We start from the raw sequence: 19,967 nt of genomic DNA, 5'->3' as shown, positions 1-19,967 counted from the left end.
TTTCAAATGTCACAGATTACTAGATAGTAATAGGTAAAAATGGCCTCTATTTTAACATGGAGCCAGACCGTTTACTTTGACAAAATCGTTTGTAAACGACAAGAGATAAAAATCGAATTTACATTGTGACCAGAGATAAACGTGACGAAGGGATTGAAGGGGATAGCCTGGTTTCTCTTTGTTTTTTTTATTGGCGGGAAAATGGTCGGGGCATAATGGCCGCTACGTTACAAAGAGAAAGGATTTTCTAAAAAATTACCTGAAAAGTTGATCCATCACGTCCCAGAAGATTGTAGACACACGCACACACAATTAAATGTTTTGATACGATTAAGACGAGCTCTGGATGAACTCGGATGGCTAGATGAACTCGGATGCAACAATTAGACAATGACCACCGAGATCGATGTCGACGTGTCATCTTCACCTTGTCCGGACACGATCGTCATAAGAGAAAAAAAAATTTATCCCAGCGTTGCATTTCCGCTAATCCATTAAATTAATTATTGGCAACGTTTAAAAAAAAAAAAAGGAGGGCAATTGCAAATGGCCGACTTAATGGTTATCGATAGTGTATCACTGTCTGAGTCATTAACTTGAAGTTCGTCTTCGAATGTGCTGTATTCTTGAAATGGCTTTCCACACGACCACAGAACCTCGTGGTCGTCCGTGAAACAAAAAGTAAAACGAAAGGGGGAATATAATAATAACCCTGCCTGCTGCCAAGAAAATAGAGACCACTTCTGCAGTCACGAAGGTCGGAACGAGGTCAACCCGCGGCTTTTATTCATCCTGTTGTTTTGGCATCTGAAAAAAGAAGAAGAAAAAAAGCCATTTGAAAAATCGAAGGCTTGTACCTCGTCGTCGAATTCGTTTTTCTTTTTTTGTTGTCGTAAGTATTTTTAGTTTTTTTTTTTTTCGGTTTTTTGTTCTCAACGTTTGGCCGCCATTTTTATACTGGTTTTTTATTGTCAGAGAAATCCCCTCGTGTCTGCCCGTCACTATCTCGTGTGTTCTATATTGAGAAAAGCATGCGGGATTTGTCTGCACGTTAAGGTACATAATAAGGTTTGCGTGAGTTCTCGTGTGTGTTTGTCCACTTTCGTAATACTTTGAAACCTCGGGCAGAAAGAGATACGAAGCAAATAGCTTGAAGGGCACACATGTGTTCATGAATGAACGCCATGAAACGAAATGATGATGATAATATGGCGTCAAAAAACTTCAAACCCAAAGTATTTCCGTAGCTACCGGGATGCCTTCGTTTCGCCCACGTTTTCCTTCCATTATTCTGAAACTTTGTGTTTCACAATTCCAGGAAGATGATTGTCTTGATTATCTTTTCATCTCGCAAGAAACATCCAGCAGTAAAAAATTTTTTTACTAATCATTCTGTGATTTTAGATTTAGGTTTTCTTTGAATTATCTTTCTGCAGCTTATTGGCTCCTGGTCCTTTTATTATGGCGGTCGGTTCCTGTAAAGGTAAGGTACAAACCTAATAAATTTCCTCTGCCTAATGCCATAAAACAAGTTCTGTTTTATTTCTTTTTTTCTTGGTCTGTCTAGTGTGCAACCATAGGCAAAGGTTTTTGATGATGATGACGGTGAAGTGGCGTCTTCCGACGCCATATAATACCCGCCGTGTGTGCCTGGTGAATTGAGAAAATCAAACGAGAAGAAAAGAAGAAAATAACAATAACAACAGACGTCTGGACTGGCTAAATGGCAACGCAAAGGGAGAAGGAGGAGCTGGAGCGGAAGTGGCGGTGCCCTCGCTCATTTTCTGGCGCAATTAGCTGTTGAAATTACCCGAGCCAAGGATACACACACTCACTGGGCACAGCAGCAAACAAACCCTTAACCACTACACCCTTCAGGCAAAAGTAAGAAAAAGAAAGAATAGTTCAACAGAAAAGTGGAAACTACTACTGTGCACCATAACTTTTCTTTCCATCTCCCCAATTCATGTGTCTTTTTTTTTCCCAAGGTCCAGCAGAGTTGCACGTCTTCCTACGTTGTGCAGGTATAGAGGAACAAGAAGGTGTTAATGATGACTTTACCTTTGCCCAACTCGCATAACCAACAAGGAGCTTCTGAATGGTACAACAACAGCATATGTTTGTAGCTGGGGCTAATTACGTTTACAAGACATTTCGATGACTTGGCGTAGCCCTCCCATCCTCCCACCTTCAAAAATATGGCCCAGCATAAGAGACAGGTGACCGCAAGAGAAGCGTCCGGCGTCTACTGGAGTCACCTTGGGGTATTAATGTTTTTTATCTTTTATTTTTATTTTTTTTATTTTTTACAATTTCTTCTTCCCCCCATAGAGATCACGTCCTGTCCATTTTATTTTTTGTACGAAACAAAAAATAATAATAACCGGCCGTGTAAGTATCGCTTGACTTTCTAATGACTGTTAAAAGGCCCCGGCTGTGACCACTTCTCTTGTACCTTTCTGCGTATTTCGTATAGTTTTTAATGAAGGCTCATCACGCCATCAAAATTTACGCACAGGTGAACGAGGGGGGAAGACAACGGACGACAATGGCAATAGCAAAAAGAAAAAAAGAGGTTTCTTATTTCTGACCACCTCCAGCATTGCCGGTTGTCAGGATTTTGGAATAAAGTACACGTCCGTAAGTAATTTACTTTTTAGTGTACTATAGAATAATCTTGAGATTGTGTAAGAAGAAGAAAAAAGTTGTTTCTCTTGTTTTATATTCGAGAGATCTGTGGAAAAACATGGAAGAGAAAAGGAGGAGGAGTTGTTGAGAAGAAAGTCTGTGAGTACGTAGAAGAGGAGGATGCGATCATCAGGTGAACGACTTGGAACTTCCGCCCGCTGTAACGTCCGCGGGATAAGTAGCCTAGTAGCAAACAACAGCAGGAGCAGCGAGTAAAGATAAGAAGAACACCAAGGGAAGGGAATAATCATAAAAAGACACACACGTTCCCTTTAGGTACATCATGGAGTTGACCTTTCGGTCACGCCGGTGTAAACCCACTGTAGTACCGGAGGTCACACACACACACACACACATAGTATAATATTCTCTGTGTGTGTAGTTGTGCTGACTACCAACGCCGCAACCACTGGTGCATCATCATCATTGGATGGTAAAAATAAAACGAAAAAATTTTTTATTTTACATTTTTTTTTTTAAAGCAATATTTCTTTTCCGAAAGTGTAGCCTACGTCAGTATTAGCGTGTGTACTTCCAGCTGGTTTCCTGCACCTCTTTAAAAAAAAAAAAAAAAAAAAAAAAAAAGAAAGAAAATTTTCAAACCACAGAGCGCCAGCCGCACAGCCTGAGATTTCCCATCGTGTGTCCGGATGAGGTCCCGCCCCTCTCTATACAGCTCCAAGGCTGCAAAAAAGGCTGGAAACTAGAGGCTTCTCCATAGGCGCCGGATCATCTGTGCTGCTCTACACACACAACAAGGGTCACACGGATGCGAAAACACGAATAAAACCTCATCCAGCCAGTTACTTCTACAGTCCATCCCACGTGGTACAATTTTAGGTAACTATAGACAAATTTTTCTTTCTTTTTTTTTTCTTTCGTATTGTTGTATAGTGAAACAACTCGTTAGGGAAATCAAATCGTAAAAGAAACCATTTCGACGTATCTAGCAGCCCATTTTTTTCCATTCTTTTCCTTCAATAAAAAAAAAAGAAGAAAGTGAAATTGAGAGAAAGGGATGCAGAGAATGATAGGGAAAACATGCAATGTTTGCGCAGGGAGCAGGTCAGGTTCATTCAACTGGATGCATGAAAGAGACTTGACGGGGGTAGGTGGAGTTGTCGAGGGTAATTATTTACTACGTACAACTATATGTAGACATTCCCATAACGCCGTTGGGCAATCGCAGTCTATAGCTCCATCATAATTCTTGTTTCTTTTATTCTCCTTTTTCTTTTTTTCATGATAAAATTGAACTCGGGTCTTTATTGAACAGGGACAACAAAAAGTCGTTGTCTATTTGTTTGGTTCTTTCTTGCATCTATAACAGTAGTATTTCCGCAGTCCTCGTTATCGTGACCCTTCTGACCTTTCAGGCATTTCTATTGAAGGAAATAATCATTTCTTTTTCTCCCGCTCTTTCGTTCGTGCCACTGAGCAAAATCTGATTGGGTTTAGACTCCCGACTAATTCGTTTATTCAAATCCGTGTGTAACTGTCACACTTTCGCTTTCCTTTTGAAATTGACGGGAGATTAGTCGGGAAAAAGGCCGCCTTGCCATTTCAATTGACCACATCTGGTGGATATCGTTATCTTGTGATTACTACAACATTTCTCAAGGTCTCTCAATCACACGACTGGCTGGAGATTTAAATCATTGACAAATTTTTCCATTTCAGAAAAAAAAAAAGAAAAAAGTTTGAACGAAAAAAGCCTTGCGGGTTCGTGTAATGGGCGCTTACATAGACGTACCTGGCGGGCATTTTCATTACGAAGCCGACGGGGGTACGTTGTATACACTACTACAGTTGTTGCCTTACTATAACAGAAGAAACTAGTAAAGAGTCGGGTGGAAGTGGTGGGGTAGCAGGAAAGGAAAGAGAGAGAGAGAAGTTCCCATGGTATATATAACGAGTCACGACCGAAGGTTCAGACTATATAACACAGATGAGGAGGACACACACAAGAGAGGGCTCCCCTCCCCTCCCCTGGAAACAAAAAATAGAATGAGGGCGGCCAGTGGTTACATACACACTCACATCCTTCCATTATTTCTTTTTTTTTTTTTCTCATGATTCTTGTTGTTGTTGGTGTCCTGTAGGTGAGCAAATGTACTCGAGGCGGCAACAACTTCCGGTGGAAGGTTGTTTCATCATCAGAATTTATAAAAAAAATCATTTCAATCTTTTTTCCTAGTGGACTATTGAAAATTCGTTTTTTTTTTTATTATTATTTAAAGAAAGAAAACCGATTAGAAGGATCACACATAAATCTCGTTTTACATCGCGCTCCTACGCCTATTTTTTAAAGGAACATTGTCGGTAAGAATGGGAGGGAAAATCCAAGAAATGAGTTCATTAAAGACTTGAAATCCCCTTTTTTTCTTTTGTGTATTGTTGCGCACAGAGATTGTAGAGGCGCGTCTTGCTTTTGCGTGTGAAAAATCATCTCTTGTATTTTTATAAGAGCGGCGGAAAGAATCCATACCATCTGGGGGTCGTTTTCTCTTTTTTGTTTTGTTTTCTTTTAAATCAGATCTCGCAACCCCATTTGACAACTGCGCCAATTTTACTATTTCAGATCAAGGGGGGGGGGATATTTTTCAACAACAAAAAATGGTGGTCGTAATTTTCTTGTCATCGGCATTTATTTTTTCCAGAATTTCTTTGCGTTTTCTCCACATAAACAAAACAAAAAAGAGGAGATAATTTAGAAAATTTCAAAACAGTTGGCCAACCGATGATTGGATGACTACTAGCTTGGCGTTAGTTTCAAACGCTTTTGGAACAACAAGCCGAACGGGTTGCACACAAAGCGGCCCCCAAAAAAAAAGGTTTTGGAACAAAAAAACAGCTGCGCTCCGTCAATCGACTCAAAGAGCTTTTTTTTTTTTATTTTAAATCATTTTCAGATTTTTGTTTTCTTGCTCGTGTGTTTGTGCTTCTCCGTTAAAAACTCGTGCGCTTTTTTTTCTTCTTTCCTCCCGTGAGACGCAAGGGTCAAAGTTCATCGACGCCGCAAAACACCGCAGGAAAAAAAAAAAAATTATCTGAAAACGAACGAATGTGCGCAGGGTTTTTGTTGGCTCGCGCTCTCTTTCGTGCCACTGTCTTTTAAAAAAGAAAAATTATTTTTTTAAACGCAAAATCAACCGGAAATTATCACCCCGAATGCTCTAATTTTTTCACTACCCTAAATTCTATCAATTTTGTTTTTTTAAATCTAGAATTTCTTAGTGGCGGAACAGATGGATTCGACACCCCCCAAAGAAAAAAATGGAAATGATAAATGGCGACAATGTGGTTTGGTCGAAGAGGGTAGTAGTATACTCTATTACACACACAGTCAACAACAACAAGAAAAGCTTTTTGGCGGATGACGGAGGGCTATAAGAAGGGGGATCATAAGGGGCTGCAACAGTGGCTCGTGCTCGGATAAAAAGTCGGATGAAAAGAAGAAAAAAAAGACTCGGATTACATCATAGTCTTGTATAAAAAGCTCCCCGTGCCGACCTTTGATTCCCCTCGAGATCTAATAACCAACCCCTAGCCCATCTTAACTAAAGCGTCACATATTTTCTAATATTTCTCTATGGTTGTGCGCATAATTTTGGGGCTCTAAAAAAAAGGGGGGGGTGGATTTTTCTTTTATCCCCATAGAATTTATTTTATTTTATTTTTTTCGGGGTGGTTTTAGGTTTCTGCGCTTGCAACGGCCACCGCATTGGCCCCCCTCATTTTTTTTTTTTTCGCCCGTCTGTCTCTGCTCAATGTCAATTTTTATGACATGGAACATGACGAGAGTTCCGAAGCTTATGTCTTCTCTCTTACGGGCCCTCTCCTGTTTAGTACACATATGCCTGTCTTTTAGCAATGGGCTTATTATGATCGTGCAAGGAGAGGGTCTCGTTTGTTTTTTTGAATATCATCTATTTTTTTTTTTTGTCTTTTTCATTTATTTATTTTTATTTTGCAGACGAAAAAAAAATAAAAAAAGGGAGGAAGAAAAAAGAAAGGGTCATCCGGGTCAATGGAGCCCGAAACGCAGCGTGCGCGCCCGGCCCAAACGGGCCAACTACCTTTTAAACTGGCAAGTTCAAAAGTTCGCGCGCGCTCTTTCTAGACCATCTCTCGCCCTCCTCTTCTCAGCCACCGTATCCACAGGGGGTTGGCCCTAAGAGCGTATAGTACGACTACTACATTTATATAATATACTGTCACTTTTTTCTTTTCTTTTTTAGACGTTCCTCTGTATGTGTCTGTGTGTTGTTTTTTTTTTCCCGCAACCTATTACCCATAGCATTCGCCATCCGGAACGCGATTGAAATGCCACACACGCATCAGACCTACTTAACGAAAAACAGGGACATATTTATTTATTTTCACATCCCACCACACGACGAAGGTTTTAATCTGTTCCATCTACGATTATATCTTTTTTATATGTTTTTTTTTTATTGTTCTAAATTCTTGTTTGGTTTCAATTGCATTTGTAGGAAGGAAATGACGGTCGAATCAAGTTGGCCGAATTTCAGTTTTTGGCTGATTGAAATTAGGAAGCTAACGGATGGATGGAGGGGAAGAAACGGATGTCGTTGACGTCGATCGAGATGGAAGAGGTGTTGCCCCTTCTTTTCGATCGGCGTTCGAGAAAAGAGAAGAAGGAAAAGTCATGGGAGAACTCCCGGCGCCAGTGGGAGAGATGGGAGGAGCTAGGACGCTAACGACGTCCAATGGGGGCCGAGCCAGAGATCAAAGGGGGATGGCCGGAGGGCGCCCGGGGGGCCGCGGCCTCTGGCACGGCGCGCACCAATAGACACACACATACACACTCACACACCGAGAAGGATGGGGCAGCTTGGAAAAGGTCCTTTTTCTTTTTATTATTTCCTTTTTCTTCTTCTTCTTTAAAGAGCCCGCGCACACGTTACCATAACGACAGCCCCAAAAGGCCACCACCTCCTTGTCCCCACCCTCTTTTTTTTTTCTTTTTAGGTTTGCCTTTTCTGCCTGCAGTGTGTGTGTGTGTGTGTGTGTGGGTCTGGCTAAAGGATGGCTGCGCTATGAACCCGAGAGACGGTATCACGGGGCCAGTTGAACGCTGCCGGCCGAACGGCCTCAACGTGTGCCCTCTGCCGCTCCGATACTCCTGACCTTTGAACCATCACACACCACTTCACACTCTGCGCCCATCGCTTTTGACTTTCTTCTCCGTGTGATACTTGGAACGCTGCAACATTTTTTGTTCTCTTTTTTTTTATTTCGCAAAACCAACCGACGACTTGGTTTAAATTTCTTTTGTTTTTTTTTGTTTTGATTCGACCTCGACCATTTCTGGCAAACTACGGGTGTCTGTTCGCAAAGTTTGTGTCCGTGTCGCGTGCGGAAAGAACCGTCCTTTTATTTGGAATAACTCACAATCAAGTGGTCAGTAAGATGTTCTATTTCTGATCTAAAATTTTCAAATTAAATGTTAATTTTTATTCATTTTTAATGTGGACTCTAGTACCGTGATGGATCGTCAATTGTGTCGCTCAGTGTCCCTTTCCAATTGAATACAAGAAAATCAGAGCAAGTGAAAACCAAGGACGCCGTGTGTGTGTGTGTTTTGAAACGGATCATCTACTCGTGTCTGCACACACAGGACTAAATAGTGTCGAAATTATTGCAAAAGGAAAAGGGGAGAAAAAAAGAAATACGAGTGTCTGTGTGAGTGTCTTGTGTGCGTCGCTTAGTGAAAAGAATCCAAACCCCCGAAGAAGAAGAAATCAAAAAAGAATTCCGGAAAGAAGATAGCGGCTTCATCATAGCGTCGTTTCCGCTCTCGCTTTCGGGTCCGGCCATGTCGCTGATGGGGACCATGCCATCCGGGGTGCTGCTGGGCGGCGGTGGAGTCGTCGGCCACGGTCCCGGCGGATGGAGAGACGTTGGCTTGACGAGCGTCGTCGACGATCCCATCGGCCCTGTCGTCGGATCGGCGTCCCTGGGCGGATTAGGCGGACTGGCCATGACTCCGCACCACCAACAGCAACAACAACAGCAGCAACAACTTCAACAGCAGCAGCAGCAGCAGCATCATCAACCGCCGCCGCAGATCTCGACGCCCGGATCTCAGGCCTCTTCCGGCGCATCCTCGTCCGCCTCCAATAACGGCAAAGACGCACCCAACGTCGAGTGCGTCGTCTGCGGCGACAAGTCATCCGGCAAACACTACGGACAATTCACCTGCGAAGGTAACATAATGTTAAAAAAAAAAAGTCGAAAGATGTCCAGGATTCTCAGGGATTCTTTGCATCCTGGTTTCGATTTTTTATTTATTTATTTATTTATTTGGTCGGTGTGTAACAAGGATTTTGGAAAAGGCCAAAAACATGACAAGTACAAGGGACCACACGTACACCACAAAAGCCGATTGAGAGAAGGAAAGATTGAGGTCTCTTTTGTTTCACCGATTTGACGGTTGATGATTGCTCAATTAAGGAGGTCGGTTAAAAGGCATAGGGAGGCAGGGATGGCGAAGTGCAACGTGATGGAGGGTCATCGTTCTCTTGTTTTCATTCTCTCTTTTTACCTTAACGGATGTATCGATGATGAAGAAAGAAGAGAAAACAACACAAAACATTTTTTACGACTTGATGGTTTGAAAAACTCTTCGTTGATTGACTCGGCGGTGGGCGCCCCCCCTCTATAATATCCTCTTGCGATCCTCCTCCCATTCTTTTTTTCCTTTTTACGACCCAGCTCTTATACACATGTATAGACAGTGTATCGTTGCGTATTAGTTGTTTAGATATACCTGGCGGTGGATTTTTTTTTTTTTCTTCTCTTCTCTCTTTTCGGTGTGTGTGTGTGTGTTATCCTCACGGTCATTCCACACTCTAACGACCTTACATAATTGATTATTGCCAGTCACACAGACGTAAAAAGGAAAAATGCTCATTCTTCTCTTCATTGATGGTTTAACCGCAGACTATTATACAACAGTTGTAATAATTCGTGTATTAGTAGTAACAGGTTCATACATTTTAGGATTTTTTTTTTTCCTTTTTCTTTGTTAGCAGGGTGGGGAGTTAAAGATTGGATAATCACACACAGAGGATTAGTTAGGTTTCTGTTTAGAACAGAATAGGGATTTTCTTTTTATGGACTGGATGGATGGATGGGGGGGGGGTTACACAGTAGCTCGACACAAGCACAGGTTGATTTATTTACGACACGTAAGTAGTAAGAGCTGTCGTAAAGTGGCCGAGTCTATGTTCGTTGGGGACTTTTGGGGTTGGGTGAGAGGGGGGGGTTTGTTTTGATGGCATCCATCCTCGGTATCATGGTCTCTCTTGGGCTTGTGATTGTACTCGGAAGTCTATAAGACTTTCCCTTTTATAGGCACAAAGAGTGCCATCACCCACCAGTTCTTTTTGCCGAGGCTATGTAGACATGCCATAAAAAATGACGTTAGCTTTTGTTTTTGTCTGTAGGGCATTCCAAATCAATCGATTTTTTGTACTTGAACTTTCAAAAAAAAATAAATATTTCAGATTTAATTATTTTTTTATATTTTTGGTATAGGATGCAAAAGTTTCTTCAAGAGGAGCGTGCGGCGGAATTTGAGCTACTCGTGCCGGGGCAACCGCAACTGCCCGGTGGACCAGCACCATCGCAACCAGTGCCAGTACTGCCGTCTGAAGAAGTGCCTCAAGATGGGCATGAGGCGAGAAGGTGGGTCCCCATTCACCATCCACCACAGCATCATGCACTCTTTCCACCCTTACCACTACCAAACACCTCCACCAGTTTGGAACCCTCTTTCTGCTACTTCTACCACTTGGGCTACTACTCCGGCTTCTTCTTCTTCCACTGCTAGTCCTACTACTACTACTACTACTACTGCTACGAGGCCGGCATTTTTAGCGGTCGGCCACGGTGGGTCATGGCTCCTCCTCCCTCTCGCACACACTATCGACTTCTTATTTAGAAATCTTTATTCATTTTTTTTTTTTTTTTCTTCTTTAAATTACGTACACATACACATTGAACCGATTAGGACCAACGGTTGTGTGTGGGTGATGTCAAATCATTCTTGGGTGCTCCCTATTTTTTTTGTTATTTTCTCTCTCTTTTTGGGTGGACATTTCCCACCTTCTGTCATTTTTCTGGATTTTTTTTTTTTTTCTGGGATCTCCCCTCCCTCTTCTGTCGAGATTTATACGCGAGATTTTCTCTTTCCCCCTGTTGCGGTTTCAACTGACACCCTCCTCTTGCTCGCGCCCCTTCATCTGCTGTTTCTTCAGTTACAAACGTGGTCGACCGTCAGAATCTCTATGATGTTATACCAATTTAGCCCTCCCCCCGTCTCTCTGTTTCTTACTTTGAAAAGAAAAAACTAAGTCATTTGTCAAAGACTAACCTCCCTTGCACACCAAAAAAACTGGAACTCTCCAAGAGGTTTGTGAGATGCTCGTTAACTTTTCCCTTCGCCAACAGTCGGCCGTTCTTCTCTCTGGGTTTTATAAATCAATCTGGTCATGGCAACGGTGTCCGTTGTCTCTGCGTTAATTGAGTTTTCTTTCGAGCGGACTCTGCGCTTCGACTGGAACATCTACGCGCTTGAAGACGTTCGGGATTTAGTTCTGTGTCTTCCCGCCGTTAATAATTAGATGAGTGCAACTCGGCCCGAGAAACTCTGCAGCAAGTTGTTGTTGTACGTTTCGTATGCGCCTAATTCTGTGATTAGAGCGTCGTTAACAACTGGTTAATCACTCGTAAACACAGAGAGAGAGATCCCCCCTTGTTTCATCTGAGAGCAGGGCTGTTTTAGTTTTTTTTTTTTCGTGTGGGGGACGCAAAGATAGCGCAACCAGTTGTGTGAGAAACGTATACCTCTTAAGGGTCTGCGTGTGTAATAACAGGGCGAGCACGCTAATGCTACAGTATGTAATATTCCCTCCTTTTCGTCCCTCATCCTAAATTAGTTATTTAACAACAACACAAAAATTAAAAAAAAACTAGACTACGACTAGATTTCCAAATTGCTTTTTTTTTTTTTTTTTTTGTTTTTATTTGAAAATTGAAAGACCAAAATTTGTTTTTAGACCAAATTGCTTTCACCTTTTTCTTTTCTTTTAAGTCCAAAAGGTCCCCCCCGCCCCCCTAGAAAAAAAGTTTTAATAAATAAAACAAGGAACCCCCCTTTGATTTTCTTTGGCTGGAACAGAAGAAGAAGAAGAAAAAAAAGAAATTTTTAAAGATCCAAAACGAGGGGGGGATATCCAAAAGACTCGATGGATGGAATGTGTCTGCTTTAATTTCCTCAACTCAGGCGAGCATCCTCAACATATTTTCCAGGGCAAGGGGATGTGTGCGCAATGGGGTTTTTATTTTTTTCGCTGAGGGTCCGAGTCGAGCTGGAACGTTGAAGGGAAACCCACAGTCCAAGAAAAAGCACTAGGGTCCGTATCCTCTCTGTCGGAGGTCGTGGGAACGGCGACCTATTCGACTTGAAAAAACTAGGCCTTTACAAGAGTACTCCATCTTGTGTATTTCATATCTTCTTTTCTTTTAAAAAGAAGAAGAAGAAAAAAAGGGCAGAATGTTGGTTAGTTGTTCACATTATATTGCTCACCACGACGAGAGATATGAATGTCCAACACCTCCCCCACCACTAAACTTGTAGGCCGGCCAGAAGTAAGAAAACGAGATGAGTAACATACACACAGAGTCGATGTGTTATGTTCTTCTCTCCCCCATTTTTTTGAACCTTTTAAGCTTTCCACCCTTTTTCTTTTTCTTTCTTTTTTTTTTCTTTTAAAGAAAGAAAAGATTCTTGTTCCAACAAGTGGGAGAGAAAGGCTAGCGGCTCGAGACGTATACATGTGTTTGCTACAAGTTACACATTTTTAGAACTGAGCTTTGTTTTTATCGTGAACAGAAATCTTTTTTATCTTGGGGATCTAAATCAGCTGATTGTGTTTTGTCATGACATTTCATCCCAATAATGGGATAACAACAGATGATTGGCACACGGTTTTGTTTGGTCGTTGTTTGATCGTTTTAATTGCATTGTTTACGTTATTGTTTTTAAAGAGATTCGTCTGTTTCAAGTCTTAAATTTAATTTTTTCCTGGCGAAACGGACACAAAACTATTGGAGAAATGAAATGGATTGCATTTAACGAGCATTTTGCGAATCGCAAGATTTTTTAAAAAATGAAAATTCCATCGTGTTTTACCGAGCATTTTTTGTTTCTTTCCCTCTGACTCTTTGAAAGAATTAAAAAAAAAATCTTTTTAATATTTAAGAATGGAGCTCCTCCTCTTCGTCCTCGAGACCAAATAACAATAGGTTTTTTTTTATTCGTAGAAGAAAAAATGAAAATCAAAGTAGGAAGACGAAGAGATACGAGAGAGAGATGAATAGGCCATTATGTATCAAGCAAAAGGCTAACGAGTTCGTTTTTCTAGACTTTATACACACGTTTATGTGTGTGTGTACCACACTACCCCACCCCTTGTAGCTTTATCCGAGCCCACCTTCTAATCGACACACAATCAACCATTTTCTTGCCTTTCTTTTTTCTATTCTTCACTTTTCTTCGTTATGTTTTTTTTTCCTTCGATTGTCCGTGACCGATCCCCTTTTTTTTCTCGTTCCAAAATGGAACAAGAAATCCGACCAGACCCCCGAAAAAAAAAAATGCCAGAACTGCAGATAGAGCTCTACACACACCACTTGAAAAAAAAAAAAAAAAAACTGGAAAAATGCAGTCGACCGAAAATTATGTTTCGGGCAGTAATAGTAGTGGTTATAATAGTTACACACATACACACACACACACAAAAAGGAGTGTGTTAGTGCATGGGCAGCCGATACAAGACAGAGAGAGAGAGAGAGATCCATATGAAATAATCTGTTTTGTGTTTGTTATCTTTTGGCAAACGCGTCAACAGCCAAAGAAATAAATGCCGCATCGTGAGCCCACAGCAATTCGAGAAGAGCCGGAGGAGATTTTTTTATTTTTTATTTTTTATTATTGTAGAAGGAAAGAAGAAGAAGAAAAAAAAAAAAACAAGAAAGTATAACACATCTCCAACGCTGGCGGCAAATGTTATTTCAATTTTTTAATGGTTGTTTTATTTATTTATATATTTTTGTGTGTGTGTGTGTGTGTGTGTGTGTGTTTTATTACTTTTATTTTTTTTAAACGCCGGAAATGTTTTTTAAGACGAAGTAAGAAAAAACAAAAATTTTGGTTTTGGAAGATTTAAAAAAAGAAAGAAGGAAGTTCCAGAAAAAGTTGCGACTTCAAAAGAGAGGAGAAAACGAAAATGAAAAGGGAGAGAAAAAAAAAGGGGGACGGATGATAATGGGTCCGACAGTCAAGAAAAGTGAATAATCATATTATACATGCGCACGGAATGAAACAAAAGACATTCATTCGGGCGGGCCGGCGGCCACGCTGTTGTTTTTTTTCTTATTTCGTTTTCTTTCCCTTCTTGTTCACGGATTTCGCTCTGCGCGGCTCATGCCTTTCTTGTTTGTCTATTTCAATTCTTTGTTTTGCATTTTGAACACAAAAGCAATTTAACCAAGAAAAGAAAAATGTGATTTAATCCTCATCAACAATTTTATTTTTGTGTGTGTGTGTGTGCAAATAATTGAATTTACATAATTTTGCTCGTTAAGAATACGGCGGAGGAAGAAAAAAAAATGACGGGCAATTCCCGTTTCAACTGTTTTTTTGCGCTGGAAAAAAAAACGAAACAAAACACTTTCCATTCTATGTGAGGGGCGGCTACACCCTTTTTCACGGCCTAATGGACTCACCCGACACACCCCAACCCTTCCTTTATTTACCTAATTTCAACTTTTCCTTTTTTTCTTAAAACGTGAAAGTGACTTAACATGTTTTACTTTCCCTATCACCTCACTATCCATCCATCAACCTTACTCTTTACAATTAAAAAAAATAATAATAATCATAAAAAAAAAATGAAATTACTTATTTTACGTTTGTTTATTAGCTGTCCAGCGAGGCCGAGTTCCACCTTCGCAGCATCCGGGTTTCCCTGGCCAGTTGTCGTTGGCCAACGGCATCGGCGGCGGGGGAGGCGGCGGCAATATGGGCATTGGCGGCGGGGGTGTCGGTGGACTGGGCGTCGGTAACGACGGCGGCCTCAACGGCTCTCACGGCTACCTGTCCAGTTACATTTCGCTGTTGCTGCGGGCGGAGCCGTACCCGACGTCCCGCTACGGCCAGTGCATGCAACCGACCAACAACATCATGGGCATCGATAACATTTGCGAACTTGCTGCCCGTCTCCTGTTCTCGGCCGTCGAATGGGCCCGCAACATCCCCTTTTTCCCCGATCTCCAGGTAAATTTTTTTTTGTTGCAAAATTCACCAATGAATTGAATGTATTTGATGACGTTTGTGTGTTGGTGGCGTAGGTGACGGACCAGGTGGCGCTGTTGCGCCTCGTTTGGAGCGAACTGTTTGTGTTGAACGCGTCGCAATGTTCCATGCCGTTGCATGTGGCTCCGTTACTGGCCGCCGCCGGATTGCACGCCAGTCCCATGGCGGCTGACCGTGTCGTCGCCTTTATGGATCACATCCGCATCTTCCAGGAGCAAGTGGAGAAACTCAAAGCCCTTCACGTCGATTCGGCTGAATATTCTTGTCTCAAAGCCATCGTCCTCTTCACCACAGGTACGCGCAATTTCAAAGGGAAAATGCCATTTGACCTTATCGCCAGTTAACTTTGTCCCTGGACACACTTTTGTTTCGACTCTGTAGCAGCGGCCGTTCCAATGTTTTCGATCGATGATCGACAATCGATAGGTTCTCGATTTGATTTTGTACCGGCAGGTTAAACCGAACACGTGCGTTCGTGTAGGAAAATTCCAATTCAATATTGGATTGGGTTGAAATGATTTCAACTTGATTTCCACCTTGTGCTTGTCCATTCTGCTTTTGTCTGTCATCGCCCACCCCCACAATCTCATGCGGATAACGAAAAAGAAAACACACAAAAAAAAAGGGCCTTCAACACGCGATGTTGTTCAAACATTCATCCGGCTGTATCAGTGCGTCCCCTTTTAGACAGAACGAGGCCCAGGTGAAATCGACCGACCAAGCGACCGATTTTTGCTGCCCCCGGGGGTGCAATTGCGACATCCTGCGTGTGTGTGCAGCATCAGACATGCACTTCACTTGCGGCTTTCATAATTGATCGAGATCAACGTGAATTCGTAAGGAGGCAAATGTGTACGGCCAGGAGAGAGGAGGGAGGGCTAGAAACAAAACACGTACGGTCGCTAGTTTTGTTCCACCAGTTAGGATACGTGTGTGTGTACAGGGTCGGGTTAGATATTGCCAGGGAGATGTGTGTGTGTGTGTGTTCAGGGAGGGGGTAGAGTGAAATTGACCGATGGGGTCCCTTTATAAATCGTTTTCGCATTCAAAAGCGCGCCCTTTTTTTAAAAAAATTTATCCAGGTAAAAAGAAAAATGCTGTGCAAGTTCGCCAGTTAAGTCGAAGCCAATCCATCAAATAATGGCAATAGCGCTCAGTTTGGAAATAATAAAGAACGAAAACTTCAGAATGCCCCCACCCCTTCCTCCAAAGAAAATATAAACCCAGGGATCAATTTTCTGTTGTGGTCCTAGACCCCCCCTAACAGTTTGCCAGTCTTCGTATGCTAATCGAGTGAAACAATTAAATGCGTTTTTCGTGACGATGTGCCTGTGCATTTCCATTACGACTCTGGCCGAAGTTTGGAAGTACGTAAAAATAGCAGTACGATGATAGCTTTAATTTAAGTCGAAAAAAAAAACAAAAATCAAAATGTGGTCGGATGAAGCAATGGACGCCGTCGAGTCTGGAGTCGATAAGCGACGGATTGGATTTCTTTTTCTCTTTTCCGATTTGTCTCTTCTTTTTTCTTTTTGAGTAGCTGGTGTTTGGTACCCCGCTTATCGGTGCGGAACACGTGCGGGATTAGTGCGTGTGTGTGTGTGTGTAACAAATCTCGTCGACTTACATCCCGAATGAGAGTGAGAAGAAGAAGGAAAAAAAAAAGAGCCCATCACAAAGTCTTTTGCGGCGACGTCACAGGGGTCACCGTTTGAGGTCGTCTTGATTCTTCTTATCTCATTTCTTCTCTCTTTAACGTCTCGATTGGGCATTGGCAGCTCGAAACCAATAGGAAAGAAAGAAAGAAAAAAATAAAATAAAACAGATTGGACTTTGAAAGTTGAAGAGTTTATCATCAAAAGTCATCAAAGTTTTTTTTTTTTTTTTTTTTTTTTTGATGGGGGGGGGGGAAGTTGGGCGAGGTCATCCCAAAAGAAGAAGTGGTAGCACTTTTTTGATTAGGCAGACCGCGCCCCGTTTGTGTGTAACGCTCGTTTTGGCATGGCGAAAGGAAAATTCGAACGATTTTGCGGTTTTTTTTTTTTTGTTTTATTTTGTTTTTTGGAGGGATTTCTTTTTATCCCCCCTCACTTGGTTCGCCTTACATCTCGTATTTCTTTTTTTTTTTTTATTATTATTATTTTCTAGCTGGAAAGGAGGATAACGCACACAAAATAGTAACAACAAAAGAGAGTGTGCCGAACACTAGCAAAAGCTGCGACAGATGCGTAGTATTGGCTCATAATCAAAAATGCGATGGTAGGGTGGGGGGGGTAAAGAAGAAAAAAAAAAGAAACTGTTTCTACCCAAAAAGCTGGCCAGATGAGAAAGAAAACATTTGATCGAGAGAAGGGGAATAGACATAACAGCTTTTATTATTAGATGTGCGTAAAAGAAATAATCGCCATGGCAACGATGTAATGCAATTTATTTATTTTTTTTTTTTTGAAAACTGTTTTAAAAATAGACGCTTGCGGATTGTCGGATGTTGGACACATCGAGAGCCTGCAGGAGAAATCTCAGTGCGCCCTGGAAGAGTACTGTCGTACGCAATACGCTAATCAACCAGTCCGTTTTGGCAAATTGCTTTTGAGGCTGCCATCTTTACGTACAGTGTCGTCGCAAGTCATCGAGCAACTCTTCTTCGTCCGGCTGGTCGGCAAAACGCCCATCGAGACACTCATCCGCGACATGCTCTTATCCGGTTCCAGTTTCAATTGGCCCTACATGCCATCTATGTAAAACAACATTTTATTAATATTTTATTTGATTTTTATTTGTTCTATTTTTCGGATTTTTGTTTTGTTTTTGTTCCGCTGGTGAAATTTAAATGTTGTTTTTCTATGCCGTGTTTTGCACAGGAAAACGATTTCTCTTTCTCTCGCTTTTTTTTCATCTTCTTTTCAAATGACATTCGATATTAGTGTATAGTGTTATATATATATATATATATATATTATATATATACTGCCATCTTCCCCCTATATACCCCCACACGCCACCACCAAACCTCGTGTGTGTTTTGAGATATACAAAAAAATAGTCGCCCTATTATGTTTAGGCTGGTGGAGGGGGAGGAAGGCAGAACTTATCTTCGGAAACTGCTACTTAAATACCGTACTATATATTATATTTGATAGAGGAGATTAAAAGGTATCTAACAATTCTTCTTTTCTATAATAGACACATCCGGTCATGATCTGCAACAATGAATAAGACGCATTTTGAAAAATTGCTATTAGGATTAAAAACAAGTTTACTTCATTACGGCTTTTGATAACATTTAATAATTTTTTTTTCTTCACTTTTCAAATATATATTATACATATATAGTATGATTAATTATAACTACTATTGATTATACCGAATCACCTCGGTATATATATTATTAATGAAAAATCACAACAGGAAAAAAAAAAATGAGATAACAAAACAATATTCATTCTATTCACTATGTCTGATATTTTCCTCGTCTCGGTTTAGCAACAACAAAACAAAAAAAGGCAAAAAAAAAAAAAAAAGGAATAATTAATTTTTGTGTTTATGTGTGTGAACAGCGTCAAGCCAAAGTTGTGTACAGTCTGTTTAAATCATTTTTGTTCCTCCCTCAAATCGACAGCTCCCCCTCTATCAAAATTAATGTATGTTTGTTTCAATTTTGTGTTTTCGTGTCGACCCAGTTCAATTTTTGTTTTCAATGATATTTCATCGGAATCAGTGGTTTAATACTTTTTTATTATTATTATTACAGAAATTCATGTGTGGATGTTCTTCTCAGTGTAAAGTGTAATACATTGACGATTTGATCCCCACTTTCTTCTTTAAAAAAAAATGAAATCATTTACAATAATTCAATTTAACTATTAAGCAGCCAAACAGTTCAAAAGGCAATGATTCGCCTTTGAAATGATTCGACTTCCTAAGCGACATGGAAAAGGAGTTGAAACCACACTGGCAGATTATAAAACTGTCGACTTGAAACACGTCACGTTGACAATTATTAAGGATTTACCTTGTCTCTGTTTCCCGTTGTTTTCTTTGTGGATTTGGCCGTTTCAGTTTTCTTCTTTTGCGATAAATGAAAAAAAAAAAATAAAAACTCAGTTCTCCAAAAGAAAAGAAAAAAAAATGTTAAGGTAACGGGGGAGGGGGTCAAAGTAGAGGGCGGGGCCGAGAGGCCAAGCGCCGGTAGTCCGTCGTAGCGTAACTGGCCGCCGACACGCACGGACACTCCCGTTCTTCGGCTGTGTGTCTGTTCCAAACGAGACTACCCCTTCCAAAATATAAAATTCAAAAAAAAAAAAAAAAATCCCAGGGTTGCGCACGCGCTTTGCATGTCTAGAAACTGGCCACCCTACCCCACTTTGCTTTGTGTGTGTGTGTGTGTGTTAAAAGATAGGGCTGGAATTGAAGGGGCTTCCGTTTGACGACACCCGGCCAAAAGCCAATAAGGCAAAAGTCGTCGGCGGAAATCTCAGCGTTGCGTGATCCAAAGGGCTTCTGTCGTGTAACAGACGCTCAGGTAAGGGTCGGTCCGCAGGAACTCGAGAAACCGTTGCAATGTCTGGTCCCCCTCTTCACAATTTTTGTTTTTCATTTCTGGCCGCATCTTTTTCCTGTCAAAGGGACTCTTTAGTGTGTGTGTGTGTGTGTGTCTTCTTCTTACACCTTTTTCTGGTTGAAATTACGAAGCCCTTATTGCACAGCTTTTTGACGGTGTGCACAGGTGACTGGCCGAGCCAAATAGGGTTAAACAGACGCTAATTTGATGAACCCCTCCGTTCGGCGTCACGTCAGTGGCCAAACGAATCCAATTACAATCACAAACATTTTGTTTCTCTTGTTGGATGGCAAAGTTTTGCTACTTGCG

At 41.3% G+C, this 19,967-nt stretch overlaps 1 protein-coding gene across 5 annotated transcripts; it reads left to right on the top strand.

Annotated features, from left to right (window-relative positions):
* Window positions 1-607: 607 nt before the first annotated feature.
* Window positions 608-18,328, top strand: LOC116926523 (nuclear receptor subfamily 2 group F member 1-A). Of its 5 annotated transcripts, none has more exons than XM_045175999.1 (18): window positions 608-892; window positions 976-1,056; window positions 1,129-1,367; window positions 1,437-1,483; window positions 1,568-1,884; window positions 1,989-2,264; window positions 2,332-2,391; window positions 2,477-2,640; window positions 2,731-2,900; window positions 2,965-3,121; window positions 3,196-3,528; window positions 6,665-7,093; window positions 7,185-8,115; window positions 8,195-8,921; window positions 10,255-10,404; window positions 14,706-15,058; window positions 15,133-15,391; window positions 17,565-18,328. In XM_045175999.1, the coding sequence occupies exons 14-18, from the start codon at window positions 8,531-8,533 to the stop codon at window positions 17,837-17,839; spliced, it is 1,428 nt and encodes a 475-aa protein (XP_045031934.1). In that variant the 5' UTR covers window positions 608-892; window positions 976-1,056; window positions 1,129-1,367; window positions 1,437-1,483; window positions 1,568-1,884; window positions 1,989-2,264; window positions 2,332-2,391; window positions 2,477-2,640; window positions 2,731-2,900; window positions 2,965-3,121; window positions 3,196-3,528; window positions 6,665-7,093; window positions 7,185-8,115; window positions 8,195-8,530; the 3' UTR covers window positions 17,840-18,328. The 5 variants fall into 5 exon arrangements, with proteins under 5 accessions (XP_045031934.1, XP_045031933.1, XP_045031932.1 ...); XM_045175998.1 differs by having other exon boundaries at window positions 2,731-3,121; window positions 6,665-6,875; window positions 6,930-7,093; XM_045175997.1 differs by having other exon boundaries at window positions 2,731-3,121.
* Window positions 18,329-19,967: the final 1,639 nt, after the last annotated feature.

This window comes from Daphnia magna, linkage group LG7, assembly GCF_020631705.1.
Source record: "Daphnia magna isolate NIES linkage group LG7, ASM2063170v1.1, whole genome shotgun sequence".
In the NCBI taxonomy this organism is placed as follows: Eukaryota; Metazoa; Arthropoda; class Branchiopoda; order Diplostraca; family Daphniidae; genus Daphnia; species Daphnia magna.
The sequence above is the reverse complement of the archived record's forward strand: the minus strand, read 5'-3'. Positions and strand labels throughout refer to the sequence as shown.